Source organism: Convolutriloba macropyga, chromosome 6 (assembly GCF_964194025.1).
Source record: "Convolutriloba macropyga chromosome 6, txConMacr16.3, whole genome shotgun sequence".
Taxonomy (NCBI): Eukaryota; Metazoa; Xenacoelomorpha; order Acoela; family Convolutidae; genus Convolutriloba; species Convolutriloba macropyga.
In genome coordinates, this window is record NC_134473.1 from 44217199 (window position 1) to 44237169 (window position 19971).

Genomic DNA, 19971 nt, shown 5'->3' on the forward strand with positions numbered 1-19971 from the left:
ATACCTAAACAAATTTTGTATCACTTCATAACCTCTTTCATAACCTTTCTCATATCTATCATAACTCTTTCATTTATCCTTTTCATTCAACAATTCAACAACACCAGGTAAGCTGAATCCTTTTAACTACGCATTAAACTATTTGAACTTCTTCTACCAAAGATTAATCCATCACTACAGTCACCACAGTGATGAAAAACCACCAATGATAAAAGTGTCAGAGTTTTTGCACTCTTTGAACACAAAACAGTTTTGTATAAAAATCCAAGTCCAAAGAGAAAACTTTGCAAAATTAGATTACTCATTTGGAAACCACATTCATTTTGATAACGATAGTATAAGAACAACAATTTGTAAATTCTCCGATAAAGATTGTTTATTTATTATTGAAGGAAAAACAGAAAGCGGCAAAGAAGTAAAACTATTTTGGGGAGAAAAACATTTTGAATTACTAAAACACATAACCATTTGTAACGAAACAATCACAGAGTATAACTTACTGAAACAACAGATCCAAACAGATCGATGTATTGACCTTAACAAACTAAAAACAGTTTTTATAGTTGTATGTAAAAAAGACGCTATAACACTTATAGACGATAAAAACACCTCTTGAAGACAAAACCAAAAAGTAACACTTTAACAAATATATTGTAACACATACTTTAGGATATGATACCAGTAATCGTAATAGTAATCTACAGATAAATACTGTATAATAATATCTGTAGTGCGGCACAGTTAAGTGTCAGTTACAATTGAGCAAATAACTGTCACTTTTCAGTGCAGCATTACACCTCACATTTACATAACTAATAACAAAGTTACACATTTTATTTACCAGTTTCAAAAATAGATTTCAACGAATCCTTAATCACAATCTACTTTATACTATCTAAAGTAATATTCTTCCTAACAATACTTCTAGTACCTTGCATTGTAATAATATCGACATATTTAGCTATTATAACAATAAGCAAAGTTATACGCAACCGTCGAGTCGTATATGCAAGCCCACCAGTACAATAACCCGATGCATGAAACCCACCCCGATATTTACCACATATGTAAAACAAACATAGATATTGTCGAATTAGAAATATTTAAATTTATAAAAATCGCAATTATAATATACTTCTTCGTACGTATGTGCTTAGGACTAATAGAATATTTTGTAAACCCATAAAATTTGATCCCAACCCAGACATTGAAGAATCGATATATCATACATTACATACACAAAAGTTCTACCTCCAAATTGGATTCCCCAACACATCACCATTACATGGTAACATTGTCATATATCAACTAAATATTAAACTAACAACTAACGAAATTTGGATTACAAACCTAGGAGCTCAAACACACCAACCAGAACAAGAATTAATACCAGTAGTTATACTAGCCCCACCGTACATACAACATCCACCACCCGGACCAGGTTCTGGAGCCTGAAATTATCTAAAAACAGCAAAAATTGCTTCATCAAATAATAATAACAATAGTAACAATCACCCAGAAAGACCACATCACAACGAAGTAACAGACCTAACAAATATACCCACATCACCAGAAATAGAAGAAACAAACCCCGAAAACGAAAACCCATATACAGTAAGACGAGCAAGAACAGATACACGACATCTACTAAGAGGCAGACGTAGAGCATCACTATCATTTCCTACACAAGACTCTACATTAGTATCATACGGATCAACTGATATAGAATCAAACATAATAAGACCTTTAGGAGCAGAACAATCAGAACCACCAAGTCGTATAGGTACACCAACACTAACAAACTTTAGTATCGCGTCACCAAGCCAGTCAAGCGTTCATACTATTTCAACACCAACAACATCAGAACTTCGAGCTAACCCATTTTTACCGCCAACACCACAATAAAGACAAGATTTCAATTTTGTACAAGAACACTTTCGTGTACAACCAATACAATCACCAAACAGCTCACTTTGGTCAGCAACATCACCGCAACAATCCACAAGTACAAGTTCAACACCACGAAGAACACCAAGAACATCCTCATTAACAAATACATCTATTAGTGTACCACGAATAGAAATAGCAAATTCCCTACAACCACCACAAAACACAGCATTATCACCTACTTCATTTATACCAGAAATAAGATTATCATCTACATACCCTGGAAGAACTAGAGCAACACCCGTACTCAATCCAAATCCACCTACTTTAAGTAGAACTAATGATCATACATATCTTTTTCCATTAGATCATAAGACCTGGAATCCACCTCCACCATTATACGGACCAACTAATCTTGGAGATACTCTCACAAATTGGTCAAGAAGTAGACATACAAATACCTTACACTTAACACATCGCCAACGAAATTCAGCACTTGAAGTTCTAGCAACACCATCTCTAGAACTAAAATTCAATACTACAATAAAATACGACACCATATTTAACCATCCATTTCACGCTACCACAACATCTATTGTAACAACAACGATACCAGCACCATTTGTTTGCATTGATTTCGTCTACAAATTCGATCGATACACAAAACAAACTTTAGGATTTGCAACATTCTATAATCCCCACACAGGACTATCATACACATGCCGCTTCAATTAAAATCCATAATACTAATATTATTACTAATAACATTATTTATCTATATGAAAATAGACACAGAAATAAGATCAAAACATAAAATAAAACAAAATATCAGAGAACAAATTAAAGAACACATACAAAAACGTATGGAAAAACATATAGAGAGTTTCCAAAAGAAAAACAAAACAAAAACAAATAACATAAATGTAACCGACCAAGATAACTTTAACAAGTTAATGGATCATGTATTTAATAACAAAACAAAATTTGAAACGGAAATATACAAATTACCATCAAAGCATACATCACCAGACTTAAAAGAATTAAAGAATAGTACAGATTACGAACAAATGTGGGAAATAGCCATAGATAAATGGACACGAAATTGGAATTTTTACAGAGAACAATTAACAGACAGTATTTTGGAAAAATTTCAACTAAATAATAAAAGAAACAAACGACAGACAAAAGAAGATTACGTTGAATTGAAAGGACAAAACATTAATGGATCAGCAGTAGGACCTCAAGACATTTTTATTGAACACTACGACTGCGACGCAGAAGAAATAACAAACGTAAAATACTACGAACTGAACAAAATCAGCACATGTAAATTTAAACCATTAGACTTAGAAATTACAAAAACAGAAGTTCAATTATTATCAAAAGCACAAGCTGTAGAAATTAAAGCATATGCTGTTACAGGAACGATCAAAGAAAAAGTAGAATGGTGTTCACAACACACTCATTACATTAGAGCAAAGAGACCGAGCTATTATGTATCAGATGCACAAAGAACGAAAATCTTGGACCCAGACGAAGTTCGTAACGAACTCGCCAGAATTAACTTGCTTAAAAATACAAAATACAAGCCAACAAGGCATAACATATCATTCAATTACTTATCAAACCCACCATTACAAAAAAGACTAGAAAACGTACAGGGAAATATACAATTCAAAGTAGACACTCCTATGGTACCACCATATGGAAGATTAGTATATGATTATACAAACCCAATGTGGGTGCCAAATGAAATCAAAAATGCACAATCAAACTGCCTATCAGGCGTCAAAAAACAAAATAGAATTGACATTTTAGATTGGACTCTAGAGATAAAAGAAGTCTCATTAATACTAAACCTCGATACAAAAGAAATATCATATATGGGAACAAAACTACCATGTGATCTCCACAAGGGAGAATGTTTACCAACACCCTTTACAAAAGCAACAATCATTTGGGAACCCCAAACACATTGCCAACTATTCGAACTTACTAGGTTTGATGCATATATGGTTAAGTATCAAGAACGATATTGGATAGAAACAAACGCGGAATGGTCATCAGTACAAAAACCAGATGTAGAACAAAAAGTAAAATTTAATGATACATCCTCAATCGCAACAAGATTTGAAATCTACCCATCAGTTGAACGAGAATGTGGATCACCACAACCGTTACATAAAACAGAATACGATGATATCTATGTAATATACGAATATGGTTTTGATATGCATACAGGACTTAAAGTAACAAGAAAAGAAGACAAATTTGAAGAAGAAAAATTTTTAAAAATAAAACCACAGCAAATTATGGCAAATGCATACACAAGATATGAAGACGAAGAACATCAAAATTATTATTATGGTTTTGTAAACGAGAACACACATCTACAAATGAAAATGGACCTCTATATGAGTAATATATATTCACGCATTAGTCTACAGGCAATAGAATTCTATTCACAGATATGCGAACAAACTCGCAATATTCGACAATTCACACTAACACAAGTACAAAAGAATACACCACTATTAGGATACATCCTTACAGGAGATAGATCCATATTTGTGAAACAAGAAGGAGTCAATGTGATGAAAATGTACAAATGTGCAAAGAAATCATCACCACTATACGTACCACAAACACGTGAATGTTACGATAAAATACCAATACTATACAAAAATAGAGTACAATACGTACATCAACTAACACGACAAACATACCTTTGGGCGAAAACAGTCCCATGTTCACATAGTAATTTCGATCAACTGATCTCAATAGACACAGAAGGAACAGTAAGATACAGATTGACACCATATCCAATAAAAGTAGAAACAATATTAGAAACAATATCACCGGAAGAAATAGTACTTGATAATATGTTCAGCAAAGCAAGCCTCATTGAAAGTGGAATATTTAGCAAAGAACAATTAATACAAGAACGAAAAAGAGATTTACTACACGAATATATGAGAGATCGCGAAAAACCGCTTCAAGAAGCACAATCTGCTAACGCACAAAAGCTACTCGAATTAGAACAATTAGGATTATTACAAACATACAAAAATTATGAACATTCACTTAAATGGTTAAAAGACTTGAACATAAATGGATATAACTTTCAGATTGATCAACCAAGTATAAACTGGAAGGAAATTTTCGACGCAGCATGGCTGAAAGATCAGATACTATCTATCTTTGGTTGGCCATGGTATATACTTGAAAAGATGGCTATCATCTATGCGATGATGAGCATGATATTATTTGTAACAAACCTAATTATAAAATTCTACAACGCTTTTGCAATACATAAAGCGATTGGGAAACAAGCAAGTATAACAAAAATATTATTAACAGGAATTTTTGGAATATTCTCACAAACACTAACCCAACTAGTTGCACAAATACAAGAAGATGATTACGACAATAATAACGACAATAATAATGATGATAACAATTCACATTACAGTAAAGGACATAATAATTCACGAATACATATTCAACATTTCAGACGACATTCAACAGAAATACCAACATTAACTCGTAGAGATAAAACGACAGAAAATTATGTGGATACGAACTATAAACACTATAACACTACTATCCGCAGGACAGAACATGGTTTACAACTACGTACATTGGAGTCACCAACAAAGAAACAAGCACCACCACTACCAGAAAGAAAACATAAAACAGAAATATTAACGACAATAGACGAAAGTAAAACCCAACCACTACCGCCAATACCACCACAACTAATAACACCACCTCCAGCATACCAACGTTTGAGTAGTCTACCACCAATACCAATACCTGTACCAATCCCAAGCGCACCTACTATAGAACAATCGCACGCGATTAAACCGTATTCATATGAAACACAAACAACTCAACAAACACCATATGAAATCCCCCAACCATCAAATAATCACAATATTCACCATAAACTCATACCAACTTCAAGACTTCTAGAGATACAGAATCCACCACCTATAGATTTCAATCAATTAAAATTAACAAACAACAAAATACAAAACCGTAGCTATAGCTTAGACATCCTCAAAAACGATCAGCCGCATACGAATGAGGTTACATACTACGATACTCATTCAGCGGATACATACGAAATTTAAACCAAACAATACTTTTCAGTAACAACTAACAACACGTATGCCATTACTTAGTCAAATTTTTCTACCTTCTATAAATAACGAACAAAATCTAAGGATTAAACCAGATAACAGCCTAACTACAAAATACATATCAATACGGAAACAAAATATTAAACAAACTGTTTGTAACAAACTTTTTGTAACATAAATATTAATAAACAATAAACATAATCTAAATTAGACTAACCATGTTTGAGTTTTAGCATTCAACAATGGCATCGAACATGGAATACGAATCACCATATAAATCAGACTCGCCATTCTCATACGAAGTAGAGGACGGAGAACTGAGCTGTGAATCAGGCAGATCCAGCCCCGGCACAATTCGGGACTGTGCGTCTGAATGTGGAACACAGACTGAAAGTAACATGATAACAGATAACGAGAAAGTCACCACATTTAGAGTCGAACTGGAAAACAACCAGGAACACGTACAGACACCACAAGAGATAGCACGGAAAATAAACAACAAATTTGGTAATAGACGAAATCTTCAATCCTTTGATACCAGTAATAATAGTACTAGTAACATATCAGAACAAAGAACAAACATAGCTGTACATAGTTACCAGAACACAAGACCAAGACAAAACGATAACCAAAATACTAGCAACACATATATGTCACCACCTCTACCAAATTACCCCCCGCCAGTACGACCACCCCCACCATCAGACAATTACCCACCACAAAGCAACGTTAGACAACGTTTATTTACAAGACAAACAGTTCCAAATACTAACAATCTACGATTTCCATATGCGGTGACACCCCGCTCAAATAACAGAAAGTCTTTTTTCCACCAGTCGACAAATGAACAAACTCCGACCGAAACGGTAATGGAGACGGTTTGGTTTCAAGATAAAGACCCGAAAACACTAAGTAATCCACACGGAATAAATTATAATCCACTTTTATCGTACAGAAATTGGTCGGAAATGCCTTTTGATTCAAGATCATACAATTTCTTCATCGCACCATTACATACACTGAAAGACCGTGTATCAGAATTTTTTCCACCACTTCCGTCGGAAAATACAAACACTGTAAAAAGGAGCACGAAAAATATGGGCAGAGATAAAATACATCAATCTCTGTACCCCAAACTTAAGCAATTTTACAGTCTTACGGAACGCTTCCTCTATGATTACGATTATGAGTTCCGTTTACCAAGAACTTGTAATTTTGATTTCCTAGTGGCAAAAGCCTCTCAGGACCTTTCGGCGTATAGCGCATTCACACAGCAACATCAGATTTTTCAATTAAGCTTCAACCTACTCCACCCTACGCCAAAAGATGTACAAAGTAACAATTACAGAGTACATGAGACAAAGTTGATACATAACTTAATATATTATACATTCTTACGAGACAAACAATATACAGCTTCTAAAAGTTTCATACACATCAATGATCAATTGACTTCCCCGTACTTTTTAAACTACAGCTACAGAATAAAATGGAGCTATACAATAGGGACGTTGAGAAACTTCGATCCCATTAAAAATTATTACGTATTTCAATCCAAAGACGAACCAGAGCGACCGCTCATGGTTCCCTTAGAAGCACTCGAACCGTGCGAAGAATATCACGTTTACCACCTGACAGGGAGCGTGACCAATAAGGCGATCACGAATCGTTTAACTTTCAATAACGAAAGAAAGATACCACAGACAGAAAAAGAGATTTGTAACTCACTACAAGCATCGATAACGGAAACTCCTTTACAAGACGTAATTAACTTACTTGGATACTATCTTTCCAAAGACGAATATTTCCTGAAGGAAAACAACCATTATTGTGAAAGGGGTAACTATCCAAAACAAACAGAGAAACTGTAACAACAAAGGGAAAGTAACAAGTAACAATTCCCGGGCTCAGTAGGTAATAGACTTCAATCTCCATCTATAACAGACTTTAATATTGATTGTTTGTAAATCCTTGCATATGTTTGTTAATCTTTATTATCCCAAACCTATTTCCCCAACTATTCAATCCATATTATAGATCACTGAATTTGAATCATAATCTTTCAATTATAATACCATTAACCAAATTTATTTCTATCACTAGATATTAATCAGTTTGAAATAAACAGTATAAAAAACCAAAAATATGTTTTTACTTATACAAAACCTAACCTACTTTTTAAAACTGTACATGTAAATATGCAAAGATTTCTCCATAGTTAGTTATATGCAATGCAAACAGGCAATTTTGTAAATAAAGCAAATAGGCAAATAAAATAAAAAACAGAACAAACAAAACACATGAATAATATGCATAACATTTGAATAAATGACTCATAAGCCATGTTAACAAAACTGTTACTAACACAATACTATAGGACATGACATTTTTTCATAAAGCAGATTATAACATATTGAATACCTTAATACAATTTACAATCTAACCATACAAAAGGTACATTACAAATTTATTATTTATAACAAACTCTAAATTTAAAATAGAGTAACATATACGAAACAGTCAGGTTAAAAACAAAAGAAAACAGAATTTTCACTCAAATCGAAATTTTCACATGCAAGTTTGTAAAAGTGACAAAACAAAATACATGAAATATATGTAACTCAAGCAGCTACTATACGACGTTAGCTATAGTAACAACTAACAATCCAATATCATTGTAACAATTCACATAGAAAACAGTACTCAGATCTCGGGAAACGTTGATCCTTAGATCGTAAGCGCGCAGACAGAGACGTTACATTAATTCATGAAGTTGAAGAAATAACTGTTGATTGGGATTAGGAAATTGTCATCCGTGTGCATACCCATTACAAACTACTATAAGCGAGATCTGTAACCCTTTAAAAAATTCATAAGAGACTAGCAGTTAAATGAAACAATATAACAAAGTGATAAGCAGCATTTTCACAATCTTACAGACACGGAAAATGTTTCCTCAGTAACAACTCACAAATGGGCAATCGTAGAAGTATGACACAACAATTGTAAGAACTAATACCATTAAAATAACTCATGACTTCAAACAGGGGCATTAATTAATACATGTTCAACATCTATAACAAAATTAACAATCAGCATGGCCGACATATCACATGTCACTGAAAACAAAAACGTTATTCGCCATTTCGTTGACATAATCTCCTTTATGTCACCACCAAAACCATAGCTTGTTCAATAACAATTAACACAAAAACATATAACATACATCATTAAGTTTTCTTTCCAACCGGAAGGGATACTACGTATATCTAGAACATGTAGTGAATCTAAAAACGATTCTTAACAACTAACAGCTAACAGAAACAAACCAAGCAAACCAGGTAAGTCAGGTAAGTCGACGCCGGACATCAGGACGCCTACAACATCAACGACGGGCCTACCCAGAAGGATCTCCGCCCACTGGATAGTGTGGTGGTGGAATAGATACTTTTGTGGTTGTTGATGTTCACTCCTTGCTCTTTGGGTAACCGATGTTTCGGAATCGACTCACAGACAAGCCGATCTTCAAGCAACACAACCAAAAAAGAAAGAAAATCCTTCAGAGAGACTACAGAGAAATTAATAAACTATATTCTACTATATTCGATTGGAAGACTTTCAAAACAACTCTAAACACCGGAAAGATGGAGTCAGGCATGACTTCCAAAAAGGAATATTTAATATTTGAAAGACTTTATTCAGAAAAGACTGAAATACTCTTTCCTGATTGGATAAAAATGATATATTATTTTATCCTCCTTTCCCTTTATGTGTTTACCCATCTACCCTCTCTCAGCAGAAGAGAAAGTAATTTAGTCAGTACCAGTCACCATCCTGATTTAATAATAAAGTATATTTCTCTCTCTCTACTCCGCTCTTGTTTTGTATTGAGATAAACGTTAGACCGTAGCATTGGGGCCCGTGCACCGTCTACTGAAGCTCAGATAGAAGAGTAACAGACTAGAGGAATAGAACTTTAGTTAGTCAGGTAAGCCTTAAGATTAACGAGTATTCTTGAGACAACCATAAGACAGTTCAGGAAGTATCCTAACAAAGGTAAGCTCTAGAACACGTCTTAAAAAGTGACTTTCATTGTTGTGAAGGACTTGTTCAGATGAATTGAGGGTCTATATAGGATTGTCATAATCCTAGTAGGTTCTAACAGAGAGGTAATTTTTGATCTAGATGACCTACGAAAAAAGTACTCAATACGTTGTCAAATTTCGGGCTCAAAATATGCTTTTGCAATTTCATGAAAAGTGACTTTCAATGTAGTAAAGGACTTGTTCAAATGAATTGAGGGTCTATGTAGGAGTGTCATAATCCTAGTAGGGTCTGACAGAGAGGTAATTTTTGATCTAGGTGGCCTACGAAAAAAGTACTCAAAACAATGTCAAATTTCGGGCTCAAAAAATATGCTTGTGCAATTTCATGATAAGTGACTTTCAATGTAGTGAAGGACTTGTTCAAATGAATTGAGGGTCTATGTAGAAGTGTCATAATCCTAGTAGGTTTTAACAGAGAGGTAATTTTTGATCTAGATGGCCTACGAAAAAAGTACTCAATACGTTGTCAAATTTCGGGCTCAAAATATGCTTTTGCAATTTCATGAAAAGTGACTTTAAATGTAGTGAAGGACTTGTTCAAATGAATTGAGGGTCTATGTAGGAGTGTCATAAATCTAGCAGGTTCTAACAAAGAGGTAATTTTTGATCTGGGTGGCCTACGAAAAAAGTACTCAAAACGTTGTCAAATTTCGGGCTCAAAAAATTTGCTTGTGCAATTTCATGAAAAGTGACTTTCAATGTTGTGAAGGACTTTTTCAAATGAATTGAGGGTCTATATAGGAGTGTCATAATCCTAGTAAGTTCTAACAAAGAGGTAACTTTTGATTTAGGTGGCCTACGAAAAAAGTACTCAATACATTGTCAAATTTCGGGCTCAAAAAATATGCTTGTGCAATTTCATGAAAACTGACTTTCAATGTTGTGAAGGACTTGTTCAAATGAATTGAGGGTCTATGTAGGAGTGTCATAATCCGAGTAGATTCTAACAGAGAGGTAATTTTTGATCTTGTTGGCCTACAAAAAAAGTACTCAATACGTTGTCAAATTTCGGGCTCAAAAAATATGCTTGTGCAATTTCATGAAAAGTGATTTTCAATGTAGCGAAGGACTTGTTCAAATCAATTGAGGGTCTATGTAGGAGTGTCATAATCCTAGTAGGTTCTAACAGAGAATTAATTTACGATCTAGGTGGCCTACGAAAAAAGTACTCAATACGTTGTCAAATTTCGGGCTCAAATATGCTTTTGCAATTTCATGAAAAGTGACTTTCAATGTAGTGAAGGACTTGTTCAAATGAATTGAGGGTCTATGTAGAAGTGTCATAATCCTAGTAGATTTTAACAGAGAGGTAATTTTTGATCTAGATGGCCTACGAAAAAAGTACTCAATACGTTGTCAAATTTCGGGCTCAAAATATGCTTTTGCAATTTCATGAAAAGTGACTTTCAATATAGTGAAGGACTTGTTCAAATGAATTGAGGGTCTATGTAGGAGTGTCATAATCCTAATAGGTTCTAACATAGAGGTAACTTTTGATATAGGTGGCCTACGGAAAAAGTACTCAATACGTGGTTAAATTTCGGTCTCAAGAAATTTGCTGGTTCACTTTCATGAAAAGTGACTTGCAATGTTGTGAAGGACTTGTTCAAATGAATTCAGGGTCTATGTAGGAGTGTCATAAATCTAGTAGGTTCTAACAAAGAGGTAATTTTTGATCTAGGTGGCCTACGAAAAAAGTACACAATACGTTGTCAAATTTCGGGCTCAAATATGCTTTTGCAATTTCATGAAAAGTGACTTTCAATGTAGTGAAGGACTTGTTCAAATGAATTGAGGGTCTATGTAGGAGTGTCATAATCCTAATGGGTTCTAACATAGAGGTAACTTTTGATATAGGTGGCCTACGAAAAAAGTACTCAATACGTGGTTAAATTTCGGGCTCAAGAACTTTGCTTGTTCACTTTCATGAAAAGTGACTTGCAATGTTGTGAAGGACTTGTTCAAATGAATTGAGGGTCTATGTAGGAGTGTCATAATCCGAGTAGATTCTAACAGAGAGGTAATTTTTGATCTTGTTGGCCTACAAAAAAGTACTCAAAACGATGTCAAATTTCGGGCTCAAAAAATATGCTTGTGCAATTTCATGATAAGTGACTTTCAATGTAGTGAAGGACTTGTTCAAATGAATTGAGGGTCTATGTAGAAGTGTCATAATCCTATTAGATTTTAACAGAGAGGTAATTTTTGATCTAGATGGCCTACGAAAAAAGTACTCAATACGTTGTCAAATTTCGGGCTCAAAATATGCTTTTGCAATTTCATGAAAAGTGACTTTCAATATAGTGAAGGACTTGTTCAAATGAATTGAGGGTCTATGTAGGAGTGTCATAATCCTAATAGGTTCTAACATAGAGGTAACTTTTGATATAGGTGGCCTACGGAAAAAGTACTCAATACGTGGTTAAATTTCGGGCTCAAGAAATTTGCTGGTTCACTTTCATGAAAAGTGACTTGCAATGTTGTGAAGGACTTGTTCAAATGAATTCAGGGTCTATGTAGGAGTGTCATAAATCTAGTAGGTTCTAACAAAGAGGTAATTTTTGATCTGGGTGGCCTACGAAAAAATTACTCAAAACGTTGTCAAATTTCGGGCTCAAAAAATTTGCTTGTGCAATTTCATGAAAAGTGACTTTCAATGTTGTGAAGGACTTTTTCAAATGAATTGAGGGTCTATGTAGGAGTGTCATAATCCTAGTAAGTTCTAACAAAGAGGTAACTTTTGGTCTAGGTGGCCTACGAAAAAAGTACTCAATACATTGTCAAATTTCGGGCTCAAAAAATATGCTTGTGCAATTTCATGAAAACTGACTTTCAATGTTGTGAAGGACTTGTTCAAATGAATTGAGGGTCTATGTAGGAGTGTCATAATCCGAGTAGATTCTAACAGAGAGGTAATTTTTGATCTTGTTGGCCTACAAAAAAAAGTACTCAATACGTTGTCAAATTTCGGGCTCAAAAAATATGCTTGTTCAATTTCATGAAAAGTGACTTTCAATGTAGTGAAGGACTTGTTCAAATCAATTGAGGGTCTATGTAGGAGTGTCATAAACCTATTAGGTTCTAACAGAGAATTAATTTGTGATCTAGGTGGTCTACGAAAAAAGTGCTCAATACGTTGTCAAATTTCGGGCTCAAAATATGCTTTTGCAATTTCATGAAAAGTGACTTTCAATGTAGTGAAGGACGTTTCAAATGAATTGAGGTTCTATGTAGGAGTGTCATAATTCTAGTAGGTTATAGCGGAGAGGTAATTTTTGATATAGGTGGCCTACGAAAAAATTACTCAATACGTTGTTAAATTTCGGGCTCAAAAAATTTGCTTGTACAATTTCATGAAAAGTGACTTTCAATGTTGTAAAGGACTTGTTCAAATGAATTGAGGGTCTATGTAGGAGTGTCATAATCCGAGTAGATTCTAACAGAGAGGTTATTTTTGATCTTGTTGGCCTACAAAAAAAAGTACTCAATACGTTGTCAAATTTCGGGCTCAAAAAATATGCTTGTTCAATTTCATGAAAAGTGACTTTCAATGTAGTGAAGGACTTGTTCAAATCAATTGAGGGTCTATGTAGGAGTGTCATAAACCTATTAGGTTCTAACAGAGAATTAATTTATGATCTAGGTGGTCTACGAAAAAAGTGCTCAATACGTTGTCAAATTTCGGGCTCAAAATATGCTTTTGCAATTTCATGAAAAGTGACTTTCAATGTAGTGAAGGACGTTTCAAATGAATTGAGGTTCTATGTAGGAGTGTCATAATTCTAGTAGGTTATAGCGGAGAGGTAATTTTTGATATAGGTGGCCTACGAAAAAATTACTCAATACGTTGTTAAATTTCGGGCTCAAAAAATTTGCTTGTACAATTTCATGAAAAGTGACTTTCAATGTTGTAAAGGACTTGTTCAAATGAATTGAGGGTCTATGTAGGAGTGTCATAATCCTAGTAGGTTCTAACGGAGGTCTAATTTTTGATCCAGGTGGACTACGAAAAAAAGTACTCAATGCGTTGTCAAATTTCGGGCTCAAAATATGCTTTTGCAACTTCATGAAAAGTGACTTTCAATGTAGTGAAGGACGTTTCAAATGAATTGAGGGTCTATGTAGGAGTGTCATAATTCTATTAGGTTATAACAGAGAGGTAATTTTTGATCTAGGTGGCCTACGAAAAAATTACTCAATACGTTGTTAAATTTTGGGCTCAAAAAATTTGCTTGTACAATTTCATGAAAAGTGACTTTCAATGTTGTGAAGGACTTGTTCAAATGAATTGAGGGTCTATGTAGGAGTGTCATAATCCTAGTAGGTTCTAACAGAGGTCTAATTTTTGATCCAGGTGGACTACGAAAAAAAGTACTCAATGAGTTGTCAAATTTCGGGCTCAAAAAATATGCTTGTGCAATTTCATGGAAAGTGACTTTCAATGTTGTGAAGGACTTGTTCAAATGAATTGAGGGTCTATGTAGGAGTGTCATAATCCGAGTAGGTTCTAACAGAGAGGTAGTTTTTGATCTAGGTGGCCTACGAAAAAATTACTCAATACGTTGTTAAATTTCGGGCTCAAAAAATTTGCTCGTGCAGTTTCATGAAAAGTGACTTTCAATGTAGTGAAGGACTTGTTCAAATGAATTGAGGGTCTACGTAGGAGTGTCATAATCCTAGTAGCTTCTAACAGAGGGCTAATTTTTGATCTAGGACTGCTTTTTTGTCCAAATCAACCCAAACTCGGTATGGAATATCCCCTGTGCTTTTGCTATAGGTTGCCTAGGAAAAAAGTTAGTATTTCATACGGAAATTTTTGTATTTCACGAATAACGAATTTTAAAAATAGGTCTTGTTCGTCGGGTTAAGGAGTTGTTCAAATCGATCCAAAGGTGGTATGGAGTATCCCCTGTGTAGGTAGAGTGTAGGAGTTGAATAATTTTTGCTATAGCTTGTGTAGGAAAAAAGTTAGTCTTTCGTACGTAAATTTCCGATTAATTCGAATAATTAATTTTAAATAATTTTCAAAAATAGGTCTTTTTCATCGGGTCAAGGAGTTGTCCAAATCAAACCAAACTCGGTGTGGAATATTCCCTGTGTAGGTAGAGTGTTGGACGAAAAGAGTTTTTGCTATAGCTTGCCTAGGAAAAAAGTTAGCTTTTCATACGAAAATTCTTATATTTTAATGTTTAAATGTATATTTATTTGATTGGGTGCTTTATTTTGTTTTATTTTGGAGAGAACTTTTTGAGCCAGATAATTTTACCTAGTGCTATGCTCAATTCTCCTATAATTGTTTTGTGTAACTCCGCCACTGCCGGTCCCAAGCCCGGAATGAAAAAGGAGGAGGGTCTGAAAAAAATATACTGGAAAAAAAATCAAAAGTCGTTTTTTTTAAATTGACTTGAGATTGTTTTCCGACATATAATTGCTTTCTTGTTCCTAGCATTCATTTTCAGCTCCACCAGTCGCCCCTGCAGCCAGGTAATTAAAAAAAATGTGGATTCATACTCTTGCAAGAATCTTGCAAGCAGGATTCAAAAACTTGCAAGAATCTTGCAAGTCGGATTCAAAATCTTGCAAGAATCTTGCAAGTTGGATTCAAAACTTGCAAGAATCTTGCAAGATGTATGTATTCTTTTGAAAGATAGCTTGCAAGATTCTTGCAAGTTTTTAAATTTTTTAATCACTAGGGTTGTTATTATTGAATTTTGTTTGTTTTTCTCATTTTTTCCAATTGTGATATTTTTCAGATTATTCTACATTAAAAATTACTGCTCATATGTAGACGTGATGGCCCATGACAAATGCGACGATCTTATTTGCTGTTACTTATCGGATGGTCGTCTCGTAATGCTACGTCAAAACTCCGAAAAGAAGTCGGTGGAAGAAATTGCCTCTAATGGAAATTTCCTGTTAGATCCCATAGCAAAAATCCAAATTTCAGAACGATTTACTATTGCAGCGGATAAGTTTGGAATCATGTACGTTCTCTCTTCAGATTCTCTCTGCAAACTTAATACTTTCAACCAGCGTTCACTCCGGAAATGGTCACCCACGTTTGGCTTGTTTCCGGTATCGATTATTTTTTCAACAATTATGAACAGTTTTGTTGTTTTTATGTGTGACGACATTGGATCATTCGGATTATGGCACTTATCAACTGGGAAAGTCGACACTTTTCCCGGCCAAGTCATGCACCACGAAAAAACAGTCAAATTGATGCCTTTGGGTAATTACTTCGTGCGAATAAGCCAAGATCAATGTTTCAATCTAATTGTTGATCTTTTTTGTATCGATGAGCGTTTCAAAATAAAATTTTTAGGATGTATAGGATTTTTGAACAGAGAGATAAACTATAAACTGAAAGATATTGATCTTGAAATAGAGCCCAATTTTGTATTGAAAAGTGGAAGGCCCATTACGTTTAAATTGAAGTTATAAATTGCGTGTCTTCCTACCTCATAATTGGTATGTACTACTACTACTACTACTACTACTACTACTACTACTACTACTACTACTACTACTACTACTACTACTACTACTACTACTACTACTACTACTACTACTACTACTACTACTACTACTACTACTACTACTACTACTACTACTACTACTACTACTACTACTACTACTACTACTACTACTACTACTACTACTACTACTACTACTACTACTACTACTACTACTACTACTACTACTACTACTACTACTACTACTACTACTACTACTACTACTACTACTACTACTACTACTACTACTACTACTACGGCATTTCTGAATTTGGTCCACCAAATCCACGGATTTAGCATACCCCCGGAAACAATGAAAACGCGTTCCGGGTCCAAAACCCAAGCCATAAAGTGATAGGTCAACGTATTTGTAGCTCAAAAATCAAAAAAAGCCCCGAAAAAACAGTTCATAGGACCATTTTTAAGTTGATCAAAAATTTTTCAAAATTTCTTTTTTTTTGCAAATTTTGGTATTTTTTTAAACTTTTTCTCACAATTTTTCCAAACAAATTGTATTCAGAATAAAGTACGGCTCACGCACAATCCGTAGCAAATTGATTGATGGTTGTAAATTGAATATTCGAGGATTTATGAACCAAGCGGAGTAGGGTACCAAAAGCGGCCAAACACCACAAAAACTGCGAAATCGAGAAAATGCACTTTCTCCGTGAATACACGTTCTTTCGCAAAAGTTTTTTGATATGTGTCCTGTCGGAGTACTTTAAAGCGTATTTGGTATTTGCAAGATATTGCGTAGTCTTTTTAGAAACGACCGTTTTTTCAGCTTTTGATTCAGGTTTGTACTAGTAGACCTCACCTGCAAAACCCAAGGATCCAAAAATAAGTGATTTGGCAAAAATCATCATAGAAACCTGAAATTTGGCATGTGGCTTCCTTTTAGTACAACAATCTCATATGCAAAATTTTGAAACAAATGATACTATTGATTTTGAGAAAAAAGGGTTGAAAAAAAAAGCGTTCTAAATTTGGGAGGCGGAAGTTTCCCTTAGTCTGGCCACTTCAGCATTTCTTCTGAACCCATGAGACTTTGTAACTGAAACAACTCATTTGAAATTCGAGTTTTTGGGCACATGCCGGAGACAAATGCGGCCACAAAAAAATGCCAGTGACAGTTTTTTTTTAAGAAGTTGTGTTGATGTCAATTTCGAAATCAGACCGTTCATCAGAAAACTTGAGGCCATTTCAAAGCAACAGTTATTTAACTTTTAAAGAAAGCTGCCTTTAATTGCTGCTGTAATACAGTGGAGTTCTCCTTAAAAGAACAGACCTACAAGTTCTAGAAGGGGGCAAATTGAAACAATTTTTCTGCAATGAAGTCCTAGAATTTTTCATTTTTGAAGGATCACTGACACTGACTTAATTCATTCTAAGCCTCGTTTTTTGCAGCGATCAGGTATTTATTTATACCGGGATGAGGCTAAAGTAGAAAAAATTTGTAAAAAAACGTTTTTGGTGATATTTAGAGCTTTTGATTGCATCAGCGCAGTTTTTCTGAATTTGGGTATGGAAAATAATTCCAATTCCAATCCGCTTAAATAAAAATACTCTAGGTACTCTAAACGTACCTAAATGGTCCAAAAGCGCAATTTTTATAATCTTAGCAGATTTGTCTGCAAATGGGATTGAAAAAAAAACATGAACCATTGGTTCTGCTTTTATATAAGTATTCGGATTTACTGCAAATTTATGAATCAAAAATATTTCAATTTGCTTTTCTCTAATCAATCCTGTACTTGAGATCTTCTAGGCAAAATTTGGACACAAACAAATATGTCCACGTCAACTACAATGTAGGAGCTTTGCAACGATATGCGTTTCATTTGATTAGTTATTCATTAAACATCCAATATCTTTACTTTTTAAAAAAAATTTTAGAAATCAGCACGAAAAATGACAATTTTGAGAAAAAGTGATACTTACAGCCCTCTTACGATCCCAATTAGATAATGGCTGCAACAAAGGGATTCTTGTCTTCAAAGTGAACTATATATCAATTCACTTGAGTGAATAGTCGTTGAGAAATTTTACATCATATACAAATCGAAATTTCAACTCGCTGACCAGTGCTTCTAGGAGACATAAACGCACCTAAACGGTCAAAAAGTGCCCTTTTCTTTTTCCTCGCGCAATTGTCTACACAATAGCTTTTCAAAACTTTATATAGGGCTATTGTACCATTCTTAAAAATGGGCGGACTCAGCCACTATTTACCAAATCATCAAAAGCTTCGATTTTTCTTTTATCTTTGAAGCCACTTTAGGTACCCTTGAAGCAATCGTTTACAAAGAATAATACATACGACTGCAAAACCTATCCAAAATGCATTAACATGAGCTACAAAAGAAGCAAATTGTGCTAATATTTGTTACCATTTGAGTAAAACAAACAAAATTCGCATCTTGTCTATTTTGGGCCTAAGCGTTCAAAGAGTCGTTTCATGGTCAAAGCGGTCAAAAAATGCATGTTATATTATCATCGCGCAATTTTGTATACAAGATCTTTTTGAAACTTTATATAGGGCTATTGTACTATTCTAGAAAATGGGTGGACTTAGCCAATATTTACCAAGTCATAAACGACTCGATTTTTCTTTTATGTTTGTTGCCAATTTAGGTACCCTTGAAGCTTTTATTCATAAAAGTAAAAAAAATGGCTGCAAATCATATTTTAAGAGCTTTAAAATGAGCTATATATGAAGCAATGTAAAACAATATTTGTTACCTTTTCAAAAAAACAATCACTAGTGGCATCTTGTCTTTTTTGGACCTAAGCGTTCAAAGAGGCGTTTCATGTTCAAAGCGGCCGAAAAATGCCTGTTTTATTATCTTCGCCCCCAATTTCCAATACAATAAAATTTCAAAACTTTATATAGTGCAATAATGTCTATCTTAAAATTGGTCAGAAATATCCCTCAGGATGACAGAATAGATAGAAAACTTGAAACTATTTCATTTCTTTAGGTGTTTTTGCTTCCTAGAGCAAACGTTTAGAAGAAAAAAAGCCCATTTATTCGTTTTACGTAACGTCCTCTATTAGAGGAGTTCAATAATAATATTTTTAACACATTGGGTGTCTCTTTATACCCCACAAGTGGACAAAATACATAGAATACTTGAAAAAAATTCGTTTCTCCAGGTACTTTTGCTTCATAGAGCAAAATTTTAGAGAAGGAAAGTGCAAATTTATTGTATTTATATAATCTCCTATATTGGGCAAACTCAGAAACATAAATTTTATATTCATTGGACGCCTATTGATACCCCACAGGATGAAAGAATACAAAGAATCCTTGAAATT

At 34.3% G+C, this 19971-nt stretch overlaps 1 protein-coding gene across 1 annotated transcript in view; it reads left to right on the top strand.

Annotated features, from left to right (window-relative positions):
• The window catches only part of LOC142340998 (uncharacterized), a 279320-nt gene extending 262734 nt beyond the window's left edge, over window positions 1-16586 (top strand). Inside the window, exon 3 of the mRNA XM_075391807.1 lies at window positions 15892-16586. Coding sequence (XP_075247922.1) covers window positions 15892-16582 — 691 coding nt within the window. The 3' untranslated portion in view covers window positions 16583-16586. The remainder of the gene's footprint in view (window positions 1-15891) is intronic.
• The last annotated feature ends 3385 nt before the right edge of the window (window positions 16587-19971 follow it).